Source organism: Emydura macquarii, unplaced genomic scaffold (assembly GCF_026122565.2).
Source record: "Emydura macquarii macquarii isolate MOO-44397 ecotype Brisbane River unplaced genomic scaffold, CSIRO-AGI_Emac_v2 contig_2768, whole genome shotgun sequence".
NCBI lineage: Eukaryota > Metazoa > Chordata > Testudines > Chelidae > Emydura > Emydura macquarii.
This window is the reverse complement of record NW_027132905.1, coordinates 42,652,174-42,671,003: the sequence shown is the minus strand read 5'-3', so window position 1 is coordinate 42,671,003 and position 18,830 is coordinate 42,652,174. Positions and strand designations below refer to the sequence as shown.

The following is an 18,830-nucleotide window of genomic DNA, read 5'->3' as shown; positions in this document are numbered from 1 at the left end:
CCTGAATTTTCAGAGGGGAGAATCAGAGGAGAATCAGCCTCTTAAGAGTGCCTCAGATTGGAGATCCAGATCACCAGTCACATCGGAGAATCCCGGCCATTGCATCTTGCTGCTGTTGCTTTGGCTCGAGCTGGGGCGCCTGGGACTCATGTGGAAAAGAAGTTCCCACCACAAGGATTCTGCCTTCTGTTATGGGTGTGTGACTCTCAGTGAAGTTATGGGGGCCTGAGGGAAAAACTAGGCCCATGAGTTGGTGGGAAGGGGGGCAAAAGGAGAGTGAGAGACCTAAGGCCCGGTCCACGTTGTCCGTCTGCTGGGATAAATATTGCACTTCGTGCCAGCTTTGGACTTCCCCTTTCTCGCCACATCCGCCACGGTAGCGACAATGGTTTAATTAACCCGTCTCCTCTGATGCTGCATATTTGGCACTCCTAGTTCAGCAAACTGCATGTCGTTAAACATCAATAGCACGTTGCAACCTCCTTCAGGCACAGCCAGGGCTGGGGATTCTCCCGTGGGCCTTCTACCAGAAGATAGGGCTCTGTCTTCTCTTCTCTTCCCTTTGTTCTGTCTCTCCCCCTCACACACCCACCTGCCCCGCTGTATCTCCCTGCCCAGCTCTACACGTCAGACTTTTGCAGGCATAGCTACGTCAGTCAGGGCTGTGAAGAGGTGTGATCTCCAACTGAACGAGCTGTACTGCCAGAAGTCCCTAGTGTAGACACAGGTCTACCAGCAAAGTAACCAGGATAGCTTACTTCACGCAGGGATGGGGATCAAATGAACTATACTGGCAAAAGATCTGGGGAGATAGCTGTGTCTACATTTGGAGCACCTTGCCGGCACAGTATGCTGGTCTAGCTATACCAGCACAGGGCTCCTAGGGTACAGTGGTCTCTCACTCCTCTCTCTTGCATGCCCCTTCTCTGACACACACCCAGGTTGGGTACAGCCCCCCTGCTGCTGGGTTTCTGTATCACTGGTCAACTTTGTTCTCACGGGCTAATGCTCCCAAGAAAGCCTGGGTGTAGTTTTATCTCTTCCCCTGAGTCATTTCCCATTAGGAAACGTGCTCTCCCTACCTGCTTCCCAGAGAACGAAATGGACTCGCTGCAGCTTTGCCTCTGCTTGCGTACAGTTAGCTTGTGTCCCAAAATCAAGCATCCTCCCTAATGCCCAGTGACAGGGGCACCGGGGGATAAAACTGGGTCACTCCAGCACCAACACCCTGAAGCCTCCTTTGGTCTGAAGCGTTCTCGTCTCCACTGAGTCACCTACTGAAATACCGTACGGCTGGCTCAGGGCCTCATCACCTTTCTCCTCTGCAAGGTGTGCGCTGGAGGGGGAGGGGGAAGGACAGGTTCTCCCACCCCAGGTGCTCTGGTTTCGAGACACATTGAAGTCCAGAATCAGCCTTTATCTGGCCACTTTCTCCCTTTAATATTATTGTGGCACTAATATACTCCAGTTTGTCCTTAACCTCAAAGCTGCACACAAGCTGGTAGACTGCGTTCCCAGTGGACTGCTCACTCCAACGGGTCCTCTGGCTCCAACTCACTTGGGGATCACGCCCCCTGGAATACGGCTTTGGGTTCTGGCTTCACGTGGACATAGCAAGCCAGTGCAAAACTCCAAAGCACGCCCTGCTTCAGGAGCAGGAAGGTGACCCTCAAACCACTGCTGCTGGTAAGAGATCAATGCTGATGGGTTTCCATGAGGATCCTGGCCTTCCTCCCCTCCCCAATCGGGAATACATGCAGGCTATGTAAGTGAGGCATTCAGGGTGAAAGTGCTGAGTACTGGAGTTCCTCAGGACCCCCTCTCGTCCTGCCATGGCCTCACGCATCACCCCCACCATAACCACCAAAGGAGAATGAATCAGTCACAGTGCGGGCCTGTGTGGGTTTGCTTTTTTCATTTGGGGAATGAGCAATCTAGCTCTGCTCCCTCTGACACCGGTTTCACGTCCCTGACATTCTGGGGGCCATGGGTCCCCTGTGGAAGCAAAGGTGAGAGATCCTCTGTCCTCTCCTCTCCCCTCCCCAATCTGCTGCTGACTGCAAAGTTGATGGCTTTCTTTCCAGTTGCCCCAGGCACCAGAGGGTCGCAGCTGCCTTGAACTGTCCTCTGACTGTGTATCTCTCTCCGCCTAGCTTTTACATGCAGAGAAGATTCCTTTGGTGCCTGGGATGGGCAACACGCAACAGATTCTTCAGAGAGTGCATCCTTCTTTCCGGCCGTACCCTTACAACACAAGAGAGTGGGGAGAGCAACCCGGCAGCTCGTGGTACCATAAGTGTGCTGGAAGTCTCCTCTTCTCCTCACTGGTCAGAGCATTACCCCCAAATTACCATCTAGTATTCTGCAGGCTCCATTAAGACAGTGGGGAAAATCCCGCCTTCAGTTACACTCCTGCAGCCCCCTTAACCAATGGCACTCATGCTCCCCATAGATCAGTGCACCCTCTGCACCACCATGTATCTATCCACTACCATTGACCAAAGAACCTGTGTAACCTGGTGCAATCCCACTGATCAGTGCACCTGTGCAAAGTGATAGAACCCCACTGAGCAGTGCACCCGTGCAAAGTGAAACTAACCCACTGATCAGTGCACCCGTGCAAAGTGATACTAACCCACTGATCAGTGCACCCGTGCAAAGTGATATTAACCCACTGATCAGTGCACCCGTGCAAAGTGATACAACCCCACTGAGCAGTGCACCCGTGCAAAGTGATACTAACCCACTGATCAGTGCACCCGTGCAAAGTGATATTAACCCACTGATCAGTGCACCCGTGCAAAGTGATACAACCCCACTGATCAGTGCACCCATTCAAAGTGATACTAACCCACTGATCAGTGCACCCGTGCAAAGTGATACAACCCCACTGATCAGTGCACCCGTGCAAAGTGATACAACCCCACTGATCAGTGCACCCGTGCAAAGTGATACTAACCCACTGATCAGTGCACCCGTGCAAAGTGATACAAATCCACTGATCAATGCACCAAGGCAACCCCGCTGATTGTTGCACACAGTACACTACCACTAGTCATTGCACCAGTGCAACCTGGTGCAACTCCACTGACCAATGCCAGGCTGTAACCGAGGCAGATCTTGACTCATTAAAGAGAGTCGAACCTTGTACAACTGGCAGCAACATCCCTCCAGCCCCTCACTCTTTTAATTGCTGCCAAGCGTTCAGGGAAAGAGACTCTTCAGAGGAGCCCTTTATAGACCCAGCCTTTGTCCAGTGTCACACGACTGCTGCCTGATCCAAACCTAACAGATCATTCAGTAGCATCTGGAGAGCGAGGCGAGACCATTAAGGGCTGGCTGCCAGCACACACACAAAACAAGAGGGAGGTGGCGCCTTACCATGTGATAGTTAATCATTTCCTGCAGACTGTCTCCGAATTTGTCGAGGCACTCCTGTGAAAGGAGAAGAGGACAGGCATTGAATGGCAGCAGCTGCCCTTCCTCCAGCACTGGGAGGAGGGGGAAGGACACTCATTAAGTCACAGAGAAGCTCGCTCTGTCAGCTGGCAACTGTGAGCAGAAATAAATGGCTGGCTTTGAAAGCAGAGGCCGCCCGCCCTTTCCAGTTTAGTGCTGAAACCAACACCGCCTGGTTGATTCTTATGCGCAATGGTTATCCATGTTTCCTAAATAACCGATGCTCACTGACCTAAATTCCCGGGATCCTATTTGCATCCTGGCTTCTTAAAACCATAGTGCCTCTTGCAAACAAGGATCCTGTTCTTAAACCTTGTCAGTGCTGCATTATCCGGGCATTCTTTCTGACACCGAAAATGAAATTTGCCCCTCCGTGAGACTCAAATGGTGAATGGGCCTCAGGCTGGCCCTCTCTACAGGGATAAATTCTACCCAAAAGGATCAATATTCTGCACGTCGATAGCACGTCTTCCATTTAAAAATCCACCAATGCGCTGGCCGGACTCAGGGATTCCTGGGAGATGCCTGTTAAAATTCTGCCCCAGCTGAAATGAGAACTGGCATGATTTCCTTGCCTTCAACGGGGTTTACTGGAAATCGCTGATCCTCCCTGCCACGGTTGGTATTAGCAGCATATGGGTGCAAAGATCTCAGCATGCTTTGCTGATATTATGCCTCACAACCATCTGCTCTCAACCCCTCCTCTACCAAGACACGTAAACTGGAACCACTTCACAGGAGAGTAAACTGAGTCACAGAGCGATCATGTGTCTTTCTTGTCCAAGGTCTTACATTGAGGCAGTGGTAAAACTGGGCAGGGAACCCAAAGTCCTGATTCTAGCCCCTCCACTGTGCATATATAGGTAAAAGATACTAACCTAAAGGATCTCTGATGGGAAGTCAAAGGAAACGCCACGTAGAAACCCAGTGCATCACTGCATATTGCAAAACACCTGCCTAGCATCATGGGGGTCTGCCTATTCCACGGAAACATTTTGATTTGCTTGGTTTAGAGAGAATTCCCAGCAGTCTTCCTCCTGCATATAACGCTCCAGTGTCTTGCTGGAAAGTTTAACCCCTCGAAGCGTCTGATGCCCGGTCCCCCAAGGCAACTCACCGAAATCATTTCGTCCTTCTTGCATTGCTGGGACAGGTCTCGGATCCCACCGACAAAGTGCTTGTTGGTGGTGATGTAGGCTTTCCCAGCCTCAATCATGCCACTGCATAGCTTCACCAGCTGCAGAGAGAGGGAAAGATGTGAGTGGGGACTGTCATATAGGGCTGGCCAAAGAGTTTTTTTTTAAAAAACCTGATTTGCAAATAAAATTTACCACGGTAGGTTTATTCTGATCTGCAGGGCTAACGCTGAGGTTTGAACTCATGACCGTCAGAGTGAAAACCCCCCACTGCCACTTGTCGGGCTAGCATAGCATCTGTGCAGGAAGCGGCTGCATTATTGTAGTTTAATGATCAGCCACTAGTGGGTGACAGAGAAACACCGTCACAGCATGGGTTACAGTCCACGAACCCAGAGAGTCTTGCACATTGTAGCCCGGATGATTACTAGTCTGAAAAGTTGAATCCAGACAGAAACAATCACCACATGACTGAATCAGGGAGGGACGTCAAAACCCCAACTGTCATTTAAGAAAACACTTCTAGGCCATACCCTGAGCTGGAGTAAATCGGTGTCACTCCATTGTCTGCAGTGGATTTGCACCAGATGAGGATCTGGCCCTTCCGTTTCACGTTCCCCTGACTGCGAAGAAACGCTTGGGAACTGGGGCTGGCTGGAACCAAAGCCACGATACCTGCCTGAGTCTGCAGCAGAGACAGGAGCTGCGGCAACTACAGCCACCTGGCCCCACAATCCTACAAGACTCTGGGAGGGCTGGGGGAGAGCAGGGCATGGCCATGGGGGGGCCATGCTGCTGCTGCTCAGGAGGGGAAGGAGAGCATCCATGCCCAATCCACTCTCTGCGGCCCCCCAAGAGAGGGAATGCCCAAATTGCTGGACTGCCTTACACCAGCTGTCACAGAGTAAGCTGAACCATTCAGAGGAGCTCTCACCTGTGCCTGGTTTACCTCCCAGATCAGCTGACTGCAGGCTACAGTGAGACCTGCTGGGAAGGAGGGAGCAGGAGATAAAAGCTTGCCGCCAGGGCGCGTCTTGGGGGAGGGTGGTGATGTGTTGCGGTCTGAGCTAAGGGTGGGAGGTTTCCCTGCGGACAGGTGCATGGCTCAAGAGATCAGAGGAAGCCCTAGTGGGAGGCAGGCCTTGGAGGACGTGGCCCGGGAGGCAGTGAAGCGGCTCCCCGTATTAGCATCCCAAGGCTGGAGAATCAGAGGGCCCCAGTGTGACGCTACCTAGAGAGGTGATATGGAAACCCTGCCACTGCGGGGAAGGATTGAATGGGAAGTAGAGTCTTGACCCCTGGTCAAAGGGAAGAGGACGCCCACTGCAACCATGGGGGATGGATTTAATGACTGCACAGACCCTAGCCGAGGGTATGCCCAAGGAGGGTGAAAGGACTTTGCACTTCCCTTGCTCTGGACGGAGAGGATTTTTGGTCTGGCCAGATCACTCCACCAGCCTGGGGCAGACTGTCTTTAGTAGGGAAACTGAGACACAAATGTGGGCCTGATGGTGCAGTGGTAAAATGCACCTGCCCATTGGCCTGGGGCAGGAGAGGAGGGGCTGAAGTGAATGGGTTGCAGCCAACGTGTGCGGTCAAAATGATTGGTTAAAACGATTCAGTGGGGATTTCTGAACTCAGCTGCAGGTGTGCGAGTTGTTTGCGGGGTGATTTGCTCCGTATGTTCTCTCTGGATTTCCCTGGGTGGGTGTGGGATGAAGAAAAGCAAGGACAGAAGTGGCGGCATTTAGCCGCCCGACTTGTTATACAAGCATTTATCTGATCTAATGGATCTGCATTTAAGCTGTGTAACGGATGCAGGGTCAGCGAGCAGCTCGCTGGAAAATCAGAGGGACTCTAGTGAACTGTTAGTCACTGTCTCAGGTGCTCCTGCAGCCCAGGGAAACAGTACCTCTGTGTGCTGAACAGCTGAAGGCAATTAGGGTATTTACCCCTGAGCTGCTCGGGATGCTAGATAGCACAGGTGTTTTCACTCAGTGCATTCGGCGGGTCCTCGCTCTAACGAGGGATGTTAGCAGCCAGAGAAGTGGGTATATCTCACTTAAGAGGGCTGCACGCAAGGGGTCTGAGTCTCCTCTTACTGACAACATTACACACTGTTACCATGCCACTGAAGTTAGTACAGACTGCCATTGGTCTGACGGCAGAGTGAGGCCCACTTCTTTGTTTTCCACCGAGTGCTGTAAAACTCACGAGCTGGGCTAGGTGGCTTCCCATTGCAATCCGCTGAGTCTGCGATCGCTAATTTAGTAATGACCACACGGAAAGTGTCCAGAAAACACGAGCCTCTCTAGAAACCGCCTGTCTGCTGATTTCAGCGTTCATTTAAACGTACTTCGAGTCGGAATACTGTCTTTGCACACACTCCGAAAGAAACAAGGACAAAAAAAAATGGTTTTGTTCAAAACTTGTCACTGAGTGGGCTTGGTTGGTTTGTTTTTGTTTTTTGAACAAAATGAAAAATGTTGACTTTTGACATCCAAAAGTGTTTGGAAACTAATCGTTTCAATTGAAAATGAGCAATTTTTCATGGGGAGGGTGGGAGGGGGGAACACAAATATTCCATTTCAATGACTGTAAAGACATTTTTGATCAATTTGAGCAGTTCTAGCCACAGTCCATGGGATGAGTAGATCATCCCCAGCTGTGTTAGCAGAGTATTTAGCTGAATACAGTTCTCACACTCCTCCTTTCTCTCTTGTTCACATAATCTGGCAGAACAGGACTGGGTGCTAGCAGAATATTTGTACTGTTCCATCCAACCCCAAAGAAAGAAAACAAACCGATGTAGCTCCTGTCGCATCTGGAGCCCAGACGGACACCAGGCGCGTTGGACAGATCCTGTGGAAAGGAAATCCAGCTTATTCTGCAACGTGGCGGTTTTTAAAATACCTCCTCGTGCACACGGCCAAGGCTGTGTTCCTAGTAGCTGAGGGCCATTCAGCACAAGCACACTCTGAAATCACATTTCCTAGCTTCGGAAAGGCTCCTGAAACATTAGAAAACTTGGGCACCATTGATAGGAAATAGTCTGCAACAGCTGGAGGCAAACTTGAGATCAGAGTGAAGGCAGCAGCTGTATTTGCACAGTTTAGAAATAAGTGTGTTTCTACCTTTAACTGTAGAAAGCAATTAAAGACTGAGAAATCCACCAAACCACAGGAAGAGCAAAGAGTTCAGTTATAAATCTTAAGAGAGAGATCCTGGCACCCTTACTTGCACTGAATAGCACCTTATTTCACAAGTATTCCCAAAAAAGGAAGGATTGCCTAGTGGATGGAGCACAGGACAAGGGCTGAGAAGACCTGGATCCAGCTCCTAGTTCAGACATAGATTTCTGGTGTTACCTTGGGCAAAGTTGTTTAATTGGCCCGTGGCCACTGTTCTGTACAGATATGTTGAGAATAAATCCACTAAGGATTGTAAAACACTCAAACACTATGGTGAGAAGATGTAACCGCTTTGAATTTCAATGGGGGCCTTCAGCTTCAAATTGCTGGATCCAAACTCCTTTTACTTTTTTTGGTTCTGCACCTATTTCTGATTGTGACACAGCCAAAATTTCACATGAAGAGCCATCCCCTGAGATTTTAGTCCCAGACAGTGGAAACAATGTGAAAATGACACTGATCTCATGAAAACTGTCGTTCCAAATGGAAGGAACTTGAAAATCAGCCCATTGCTACCATCTGGGCAGGGCCCAAATTACACGAGACCATAGCTTTAAGACAGTCCCTGCCCGAAAGTGCTCTCACTGATTAGCTGTCTTATTAAATCTATTGGAAATGTATTTATGGGGCCTTTCTCCACGTCATGTAGTTGTGAGTGCTGAATAATTGTTTATAGAATTCTGGGTCTGACCTTCGTGCTAACGAAGGGTTCTGGATTGACAGGCTTGGAAACCAATGTCCTTTAGCCACAGACTAGCCACAGTAATGGCACTAACAGAATAATCAAAATAAGCTTCCCCAATACTGTACAGCCAAAATGCCCCAATCCTACCACAGAGGGACCAGCTCTAAGGCCAGCAGATAGTTCAGGCTTCTTTTCACCTTCCAGTAAGGAGGCTAGTTATCTTATGCAGGCACCTGTCCAGTAGGAACAAGGCTAGTACCCCCTATTTATTTCCCATAGGCCACCAATTTCTTAGAGCTTGTGGCTTCAACAAAGCCAACCTCTTAGTCTGACGCAGAAGTTCTCTCTCCTTCTAGCCACAATCTCCCTGCTAAATTCCAGCAACTTTGCTGGTTCCTCCACCACATTTCTGTCCTGTCTGCTCCAATCTGGCTGATGTCTCAGTCATTCGGGAGGGGAGGGGGAAGGAAACATGACCTTCTGTCAATAAGTCTCTTGACTTGGATCCAAGCCTGTTTCAACTCTTCCCCCACCCCACTCTAAAACTCATGGATATTACAAATGATATTCTGGCTGATGGAGGGTTTTGCCTCAATAGCTGCTGCCAGAGACCTCCTCAAATCATGCAGTAGTACAGCCAGACAAAGATTTGGAAACTTTAAAAGGACACGGTCAATGTCATAAAGCATGGAATATTACCTGCCTTGTTGCTTTTTCTACATCTTTTTGCGACATCCATGGAACTTTTTGTTTTTTGAAATTTTTTTGGGGGGGATGGGGGGGGTGTTCAGCACTTGATTCAGCACTATGTTGTCTAAAAGGAGAGTCCCGGCATTCAGAAAAACATACAATAAGAAAATCCACTCTGGGCACAGCCCAGCCGTCAGGAGAAGCCCTACACTAAACAGATCAACCACGTCACGCTCAGCACTCATGCACCACCCTACAATAACAATCAAGCACGTGCACACAACAGGAGAGAGGAAAACTGGTACAGTAGCAGGGTTCAGATTCACACTTCTAATGGAGAAAGACGGTCTTGTGCTGAAGATGCCATCCCGGGACTTCAGGGAATCTGGCTTCAATTCAGTTCTAATTCTATCCAGTAGAGGCCAGTGGTGCACATACACTTGATTTTCATTACAGTATAATAATCATTTGCATTTCTATAGCACCTTTCATCCAAGAACTTTAAAGCACTTTAAAAACATTAATTAAGCTTCAGAAAGTCAGTGTGGGGCAGGTGTTGTCTTTATTTTGCTGATGAGGAAAGGCGCAGAGAAGCTATCTTTGCAGAGAGATACTCTCCCAGAGATTCCAGTAGAACTAAGGAATCCTGAACCTCATCAGTGGCCCTCTAACCAATGAACCAGACATCCTCCCAAAAGGGGAATTATTTCAGGTGATTGTTAAGATAGCAAATGGTTTTTAAGCTTATCACAATAGAAACAGCTTCAACAGGACATTGTTAAAACCATTCCCAGCTGAATTTCACACGCCCTCCCTTCTGTGAACCCCAGCTCTGAGTTACCGCGAGCTATTGTAAACAACCAAGGCCGCATACCTATGGACATCATAATCTTTATCAGGGATTGAACACTGCACCTTTATTTCTGTTACAATGGCTCTTCGAGGCCTGACTGGAGGCCATGGCCACAGTGTGCTAGGTGCTGTGCAGACGCCAAGTGAGAAACATTTCTGCTCCAAAGAGCTTACCGTCTAAGTAGCCCAGACAAACACAGAGTGGGAGAGGAAACCGAGGCACAAAGAAGCAAAATGACTTGCTCATGGTGACAGAGCTGGGAATGGAATCCAGGTCTCCTGAGGCCCAATGCAACACCACGTCCTAGCCGTCGGACCACACGTCAGAAACAAGCCCAGCTGCTTGTGCTAAAAAGGTGCAACCAACTCCCTTATCTATGATTGAGGGAAACATGATCATATACACTAGGCCAGTAACTTCCTGACAGTCCGAGCAAGGGCCCTGTGCGCAGAACACACTGATGGGGCCATGTTCCTAAACCAAAGACTCCACCTCAACTCCCCCAAATCCACTCCCTCAGCTTGTCCATCTTACCTTGTCAAGCTTTGCTTCTATCTCCACCACATCTGTTTCCACTTCATCTATGGTCGCCCTGTAATCAGAATAGCAAAACGGAAGAATCAGCGGGTTGCCTAGACACAGAGGATGGGCAGAGAAGCCAAACAGCCCTTGAAAGGCAAAGGTGAAAAGACTCAATAAGGCAAAGGAGGCAGGCTCAAGTTCACACCACCCAGCCAGGGGTTTCCTGCGCACAGGATCCATATTTTGAGAGAAGTCCATTTCTAGGATCCTGCATTATCTGGGATGGATTTTGCTCCTGGGCCAATGAAAAATATGGGACAGAGGGGAGGAAGTTGACGATGATCCCCCATCATGTCACTAACAAGTAACTGGGCTGGATTGTGCTAGAGCAACGTGCAGTGAAGTCACCGCCTGCTGAGTCTTCTTCTGATCTCGTTACCACCCGTGTAAATCGGAAGTAACTGTTAAGTTACACCAGCATGAATGACATGAGAATCAGACCCTAAAGGGCAAATTCACAGCTGGGGAACATGGGCACACCTCCCACTGACAATCAATATGAACGGTGCCTGCTTACAGCCCTGGTGAAACTGGACCCCAGGCTGTAATGATGCTTCAAGAGCACCCGCATGTTGGCTTGCATCTTCTAAACCTCAGCAAACCTTTAGCCCCAGGTGAGCATATCTTGGTTCTGTTACCATCTCAATCTACTCACTCCCACACACCTGTGAGATTTACACTTCATGCCTTGGCTGTGCCTGAAGAAGAGATCCATTCAATGCTTATAGGGTCTGTTTCCTTTCCATTTCTTGGGTGGTGGTGACAGTAAAAGGCCATAGGATTCAGGCCTCCACCACTATGGGAAACATTCCAATGACATCAGCCCAGTCCATTTGCATAAGGCATCCCCCGCTCAAGACCTTTGGGATAAATCCACTTTTCTCTTAGGCAAGACTCCAACTGCAAGTGCAATAACGCAGAAGCCTTCCCTTGAAAAGCAGCTTGCTGGGGCAGCATGTCCACAGCTGGACAGCCACTTCCTTCAACAAGCACCTGGAAATGCGATAAACTTCGCAGCGATCTTGTGTACCAAACGCTTGCAAGGCAGAGTCCACTGTAGAGACTCTCTGAAGCCTGTGGGCTGCCTGTGTACGACATGAAATGTTACGTTCTGCGTTTTAAAACCTCCAGCAGTGCGCACGTGCCAGGTAAAAGGGCTGGGGAGGAAACACTGATTGATGTGGCTTTATTACAGCCAAGGACATGACACACACAACCCAAAAGGAACCAGGAGGGAATCGCAAGGGCATCAGTAGATCAGGCAACAAAATCTATTCTCTGAAGGCTCTTGTTGTTTTAAATGATGAAGAGCCACCCAGGGACACATTGCTAGCAACATGAAGGACAAATAAAAAATGACTGATAGGGCACCGTTGCAAAATTTGGAGCCAGATCCAAACTTCCACCGAGTTTGGGAAGGGAGTTTGGCTTTACTCATAGAATGATAGAAATATAGGGCTGGAAGGGACCTTCAGAGGTCACATGGGGTGATTCAGCCCATCTCTCTGGCTCTTTAAATCAGAAGTAATACAAGTAGCAGAGAAAACTCAGTACTTATCCACACTCAACATTCTTCCATGGGAAATAAACGAATAGTACCTTCTACAGGTGAGCACGGTCCCCATCTGACACTGTTACAAGGTGGCTGACATTCTGCCGTGTAATCCAAATGGAACAGAGATTGGAGACTCCCGCCCCACAGAGTCAAGAAATCAAAGCGAAGGCCAGACGCTGATCTCTAGCATGCCAGTTCTGTCCTGAGCTTTCAAGGCGATCTCCAATCCAATACTCACTGGCTTCAGGAGAGAACATCTCTCCTAGCATCTATCAGAAATCTCCCTCGGGGTGTTGTGAGGAACCAGATGAGTCAGAAAACGTAGAGCATATACCAATAGTCACTGACAACACCAGTCACGTGATGTAGCATGTGACTGTGTGAACTCCACCCTGCACACTACGCCTGTCCCAATGACAGTCCCGCCATATTACATACTTGGGCCCAATCCTGACAGGTGCTGAGCACTGTCAAATGCTACTGAAAACCCTGGAAGCCTGTGAGGTGGGTGTGCGCCTGGCTACGGTTATCCCTATTTTAGAGATAGGGAGCTGAGACGCTGAGGGTACCTCCACCCTGCAGCAGCGAGTCTCAGAGCCTGGCTCAATTGACTCCGGTTCACACAGCAGCATAGATGGTCCCGCTTTGGCTGGTGCCCAGGCTCCAAGAACCTCCCCCTCGGCAGGTTTTGGCCCAGGCGGGAAAGTCTACACTGCTGCTTTTAGCCATGCAACTTGAGTCAATTGACACACGCTCTGAGACTCAGCACCAGTTTTTGTCCTTTGCAGGATAGGCACATCCTTAGTGACTTGCCCAGGAAGTCTGCGGCGGAGCAAGGAGCTGAAGACAGTTTTCCCAGGTTCCAGGGGAGCACTGGACCATCCTTACCACTGGACTATTCTTCCTCTCAATTAACCTTAAGAGAAGACTGCATGAGCCAATCGAGTTCTGTTGTGCTGTGTCTCCCAGGCTTCCACCAGTTAGTTTCTGATCTTTATGACATCCAGCAAGGCTGCTTTTTTAAATCTCCATGTCTGGATTAAGATTTTTAAGGAGGAGCAGGACTCCCATTTCCTGTTGATTTTTTTTAAATGGGGAACTCCCATTGATTTTTAGTGGGGAACTGGGTGTCTGAATCCCTTAGGCAGCTTGAAAATCCCAACCCTATTTCTTAGCTATCCTGTAAGGTCATTGCAATCCAACACCATCCTCCAAGAACTTTAAATGTAGCACAGAAAGTTGCTTTGAAGGAGAATTAACACCCATTGTACGCCAAGACTGTAAGGTCTTTGTGGAGAGGACCGTCTTTTTTTTTTTAATGATGTGTACAGCACCTAACATGATGGGCCCTGATCCACAATTGGAGCCTCTGGGTACTACTGAAATATAAATAAATACATCAATAATCACGATGATGTTATGGCTCTGTGCTGGGAGGGGACGGGGGAGGTCCCATCTGCCATCCTGGCTTTCAGGTTATGTGACTGTTTTAAGTTTCATAAAGATCGTGGAAAGTGGTGGGCCTGCTTCCCTAGGGGGAGGAGACACAAATTGGTCTATTTAATATGATCTCCTAGTAATCAATGCACCAGTGCTTTTAGAAGGGTTTGTGAAAGGTTTTTATTGCCTTAGGGTGTTCAGCACATGGGGAGTTCACGCAGTCATGGGACAGACCACATGACTTGTTGTGATTGAATATTAAGTGCATGTTGTCAGAGGTCTGAATCACCTAGTTCCTCACGTCCTGAGGGAAGCTTAGCCTGGACTCACTCTGGAGTTAGCTGATTGTCGGGATTTTTCTGTGCAAGCCCTCCGGTCTCACCCCATTTCCTCTCTTTCTTTCCCCCATTTTTTACCCTCCTGAGACCCACCCTGACTTGGATGCCAGCTGAGTCAGCAGAATTGCTCTGACTCTCCAGGCTGCTCCGGAGAACCCAAGATCCCATCACAGCCCCATAAACGGCTGAACCAACAACTTGGATGTGAACAGCTTGAGAGATTGGGTGTTGAAGGCCCTGGATCTGAATGCTGAGGCTTGTGCTCTGCTCCAGTTTCAATGCAAAAATCTACAAGCAGAAAAATAACGCTGCCTCACTGAAGCCGGATCTCATCCCTCCAGCAAGCTGGGGCCCCAGAGGCATCCTGGGAGCACCTGGCCTTTCTTTGCAAAGGGTTTTGGTGCTGGCGGGAGGTGCTGGAGTGACAGACCTTGAGATTAAAGGCTTCTATTCCTCACTAGAAGAGAGGCAGCAGGGGCAGCATCAACGCATGCTTGCCTCACACACACACACACACACACACACACACCCCCAGTCCACTTCACACCTGCTCTGGAAAGACCCCGGCAAGGGCAGAGTCCAGGCACGGTGAATGCTCAGCTCGCCAGCAAGCATGGCTCTTAGTGCTAGCAGCGGCAGGGCATTTGGATACGGGGTTATTATTTGTATAACAGGAGCACTTCGAGGCCCCAGATGAGATTGGGGCTCCTTTGTGATTAGCACTGTGCAGACACTTGGTAAGAGGCCGTCCCTGCCTTGAAGAGTTTATATTCTAGGCCAGGAAAAAGAGTGGGAGGGGAAACGGGGGCACAGAGGGTGGAAATGACTTGCCCAAGGTCACCGGTGGGAACAGCACTCAGTTTTCCTGGCTCTCAAACAAGTGCCCAGCTCACTGAGCAACACTGCCTCCCTGCAGAGTCACTCAGAATGGGGCTGAGACCAGCTGCGTGTGTCACACAAGCCACTAAAGGGCCAGCATGAGGAAGTTACTTTTTCAGTCTCCTCTGACCAGGATTTGAACTAGCATCTCACAGGTTCCCGCTGTGCTCTGTGTTAAGGTTGCTAAATACCCAATGAGAATTACCCTTCCCTCGCCGCTCTGCATGGCATCAAAATCTTACAGTTTCTTCCTTCACAACCTTTCTAAGAACCAACCTTCATTCTATGGTCTCGCTGCTCAAACTCTCATCAAGACCCGCATCTCCTCCCTTCCTCTTATGGTCACTTTCTCCTCTCTGGGCCCCCTTCACACCCACACTGCCACCTCCAGTTGCTACAAAATACAGCCGCTGAGATCACTTGCCTTGTCTGCCCTTCTGACCACATCATCCCCCTCTTTGAATCCTTCAAGTCAGTCCCCCCGCGCTATTGCATCAAGCTTCTTGGGCCTGTATCGGTCTGACCCTCCCTGCTTAGAGACCTCTCTCTTCCCAAAATCTGAAGCATTCCATTGTAGAGAGCAAGCTGGGAAATTCTGGATTACATGATTTGAGAATTTGTGGTGCAGCCAGGAAAAGAACCCAGGAGTCCTGCAGTCTGATTCTCAGTTGGTGTAAATCAGTATAGCCTTACCATCTTCAAAAAACTCAGCGTGGAATCAACGAAGCAGCTGAGACACCTAACTTCTATTTAGGCTCCAAACTTCCATTGAAATCAATAGACTAAGGAATCTTCAGATTGTGTGAATTAATGCAGCTCCACCGGTTTCAGTAGAGCTATGTCTACTCTGCACCAGCTGACAATATAGTCCTGGATTTCTAACCACCTGTTTTAAACAATAGACAACTATCCCTCCCTTAAATTAGGTCCAGTTCCTCACTCCACGGAGGTCTGCTGACTTACACGAGCTGAAGAACTGGCCTTTATTTTCTGAGGTTTAACAACTATGGGGTAGATTGTTTATCTTTTACATAGTTGGTTTTGAACCAGATTTTTTTTATCTATGACATACAGCCCTTCCCAATCGGCCATAAATGTGGTTTTCATAAAGAAAGCTTTCACATAGCTGTTAAGCCTCAAAGAATATGTGTATTTTTTTTAGAATTAAGGAGTCTAGTTACTTGACGTGCAATAACTGTCTTGTTAAATATAAATTAGCTGCATATTTGGGAAGTGTGATGTAATGCTTGTAGCCATTCCTATTTGAGTTTATTATCCCCCCACCAAACCATATGATGTTACTTATGAGCAAGAGAAAGTCTCATGTATTATCAGCATGCTCTCTTTTCATGCAAACTATGTCTGTCTTGTGGTTTGACCGTATCCTTCCCAGCCATTTTGGACATGATGGGCCGTATGCTGGCCTAGGATAAACCAGTATAAATCCATTGAAGTCAATGGCATTGCATCTTCTTGCACCAGGATTGTACTAGGCCCAGTATCTGTTTTCCCTTCCTTGTCTGGTCTCTTTTAGCAGGGTGCCTGTCATCCCTATATAGGCCCGGGTGTGCTTTGGTTCCCTGCAACAGCGAGATGAGTTGTAGTTCCATTGAAGTGCTGTGCAGAGAGTATTTGCCTGATCGCTTGGTGCAAAGAAATCTACTTCCTGACCCAAACCAAACTTCCAATACTGAAGACGTGCCCTGAGTTATTCATCACCATTAGGTACTACATAAGATAGCCTGGAATCCGGTTTCATCCAACAAAACTGGAAAGAGAAAATGTAAGTGCCCCTTGCTGTTGAGATGAAGTCAGCTGGGTTCTGCTTGCTCCCACAATGGAGGGGGAACTGACAGAGAAAATGAATGATTCTATCTGCTGGGCACTTCAAAAGCTACTGTACCAAGCCCAGGCCCCCTTCTCCCCTCCCTCCCAGCTGCTCAGTCTCTTTCTGCAACCTAGGTAGCTAGATAGATCTCTTCCTACCAGCACAGAGATGAACCCAAAGCCAAATACCCCAAATTAGGGGGAGAAGTGACAGGTTCGGAATCTGTTCTTGAATTGAGATCTGGATTTCAGAGCTGGCTTTTATTCCTATAACAGGCCAAACCAAAATCATGGATCTGAACTCCCTAAACTTTTGTGGGTGAGGAGTAGGGATTTGAAATCTGGATTCAGAATTTAACAGCACAGTCCTAGCCTTTGTAGTAATAGGTGAAGCTCAAAATATAGATCAAATACTGTATATCAAAATGGGTGCCCGTCAGATATAAAGCCAAAGGCCTGGTTGCTTCTCCAAACATTATTTCTACTCTCCTGTCCACCTCTAATCACAGGTTCTATCCCTGCAACTACCACTGACCTGCTATGTGCCTCAACTTCTCCCTCTGCAAAAAAGGGCTTACAAGTCTTATCATCCTTTGCCAAGTGCTCTGAGATCTATGCATATAAAGCACTATATAAGAGTTAAGTAAGTATTAATATAAATGTCTATATTAATGTAAACAAAAGGGATTCTGGATGTAAGATAATGTAAGGAACACAGAGGCACACTGATGATGTGGTCTAAATATGTCCAGAGAACAAATCTGCATCACATCAGCATTGCACAGAGGTGCCTCTCCAAACATCAACTCCAACCCTGCAATGTGTGAGCTCCCTCCACTCCCATCGGCTTCAATCGGAAAGGAGCAAGCCTTTATGTGCAGGTCCTATTCCCACAGGAGCTTGTTAAACTATCCCGGCTGAAACCCGTCTTTGCATAGAGGGTCTTGTGAAACTTGACTTCGTTCTGCAGATGGAGGAATCACCCCTGAAGGCCATTCACCCCCAAGCGAAGCAAGGTTGTCTCAGGTTGTCAGACAAATGTAATTTTCTTTAATGCCCGCAAAGGGCGCCAGAATAGTAAATCTATTTCTTTTTTTAAATTTTATTTTTTTAAGAATAAGAACTCAGAACAATGCTGTAATATCAGCCTTTGCTTCCCACAAATACAGCTCTGCTCTGCCTGAGTTGCCCAGGCTGTGTGGGAAGAGGGAAGTGAGCTGTGGTCAATTTGGAAAGTCACTAAAAAAGAGCTGAATCCAGCCCACAGCTTTATTTGAACTTGTCAATTACTATGTTGGTGCCTCTTTGGAACTCTTTCCACATCCACGTTGACCCTGGGCTTCCTGCAATGTCACGGTCGGTTTGCTGCTATTGATAGATCTTGGTTCGTGTCCTGCTAGCCAGAGAAGACCAGATACAAACCCTTCCTGCATTCCCCAGCCGGCTAGCTCTAACCAGGCTATCGAGGGGATCTTCTGAGTTTTAAAGGAAGGCTTGGATGGATGGGTCATAGGCAAGAGTGAATTTCATGCTGCTGGAAAATTAAGTTCTCTGTTGAGCCACAGAACAGACAATACATGTGGACATAGTGGTGCCAGCTGCCCCATGCTACTTCTTCAATGTGCCCCAATCCTCACCTCAGCTATGGCGCCCGGATACAGAAGCCAAAAACTGGACTGTCTGGGTGAAACCCGGACAGGTGGCAACCCTACCTCAGCCAGTGGGATGGTCGCAGACAATTGGTATCATTCTTCCTGATGAGAGATTGGCACCTATATGCTTATTACATCTGTGCCTTGACCGGAGAATTGAAGCTTTTACCAAGAGAAGGAGGGAAGTCAGAGAGATTTCAAGATCAGCACCTGCAGCAGAGACCCTGGTACAAACAGTATTTCTGAAGCTTTCGCTATCCACAGACTTTTTCACGAGCACAAAAACTTCCCATGTGAATGTCTTGAGAAATGAATATCAAAGAGTCCCAACTGCCATGAAAGGGAACGGGCAGGTCAAAGTCCTGGTGACTCACAGTCCAAGCACAGATTCTTCGTTCCCCACAGGGTGCCACGGGGTTCTGCCCATAATTGATCCGTCAACCAAGCCCTTTGAAACAGCTTCCAAAAAAGAGGCTTATTTTCTCCTTTAACAATGTGGTGCCAAGCTCTTTATTGCAGTGCATATGGAAGCCCTGTAGGAAT

General features: G+C 48.4%; 1 protein-coding gene across 1 annotated transcript in view; it reads right to left on the bottom strand.

Annotated features, from left to right (window-relative positions):
• The window catches only part of ACAP3 (ArfGAP with coiled-coil, ankyrin repeat and PH domains 3), a 147,253-nt gene that overhangs the window by 64,233 nt on the left and 64,190 nt on the right, over positions 1-18,830 (bottom strand). The window contains exons 2-4 of the mRNA XM_067567264.1: positions 10,549-10,606; positions 4,577-4,696; positions 3,382-3,435 (exon numbers count right to left, since the gene is read on the bottom strand). Coding sequence (XP_067423365.1) covers positions 3,382-3,435; positions 4,577-4,696; positions 10,549-10,606 — 232 coding nt within the window. The remainder of the gene's footprint in view (positions 1-3,381; positions 3,436-4,576; positions 4,697-10,548; positions 10,607-18,830) is intronic.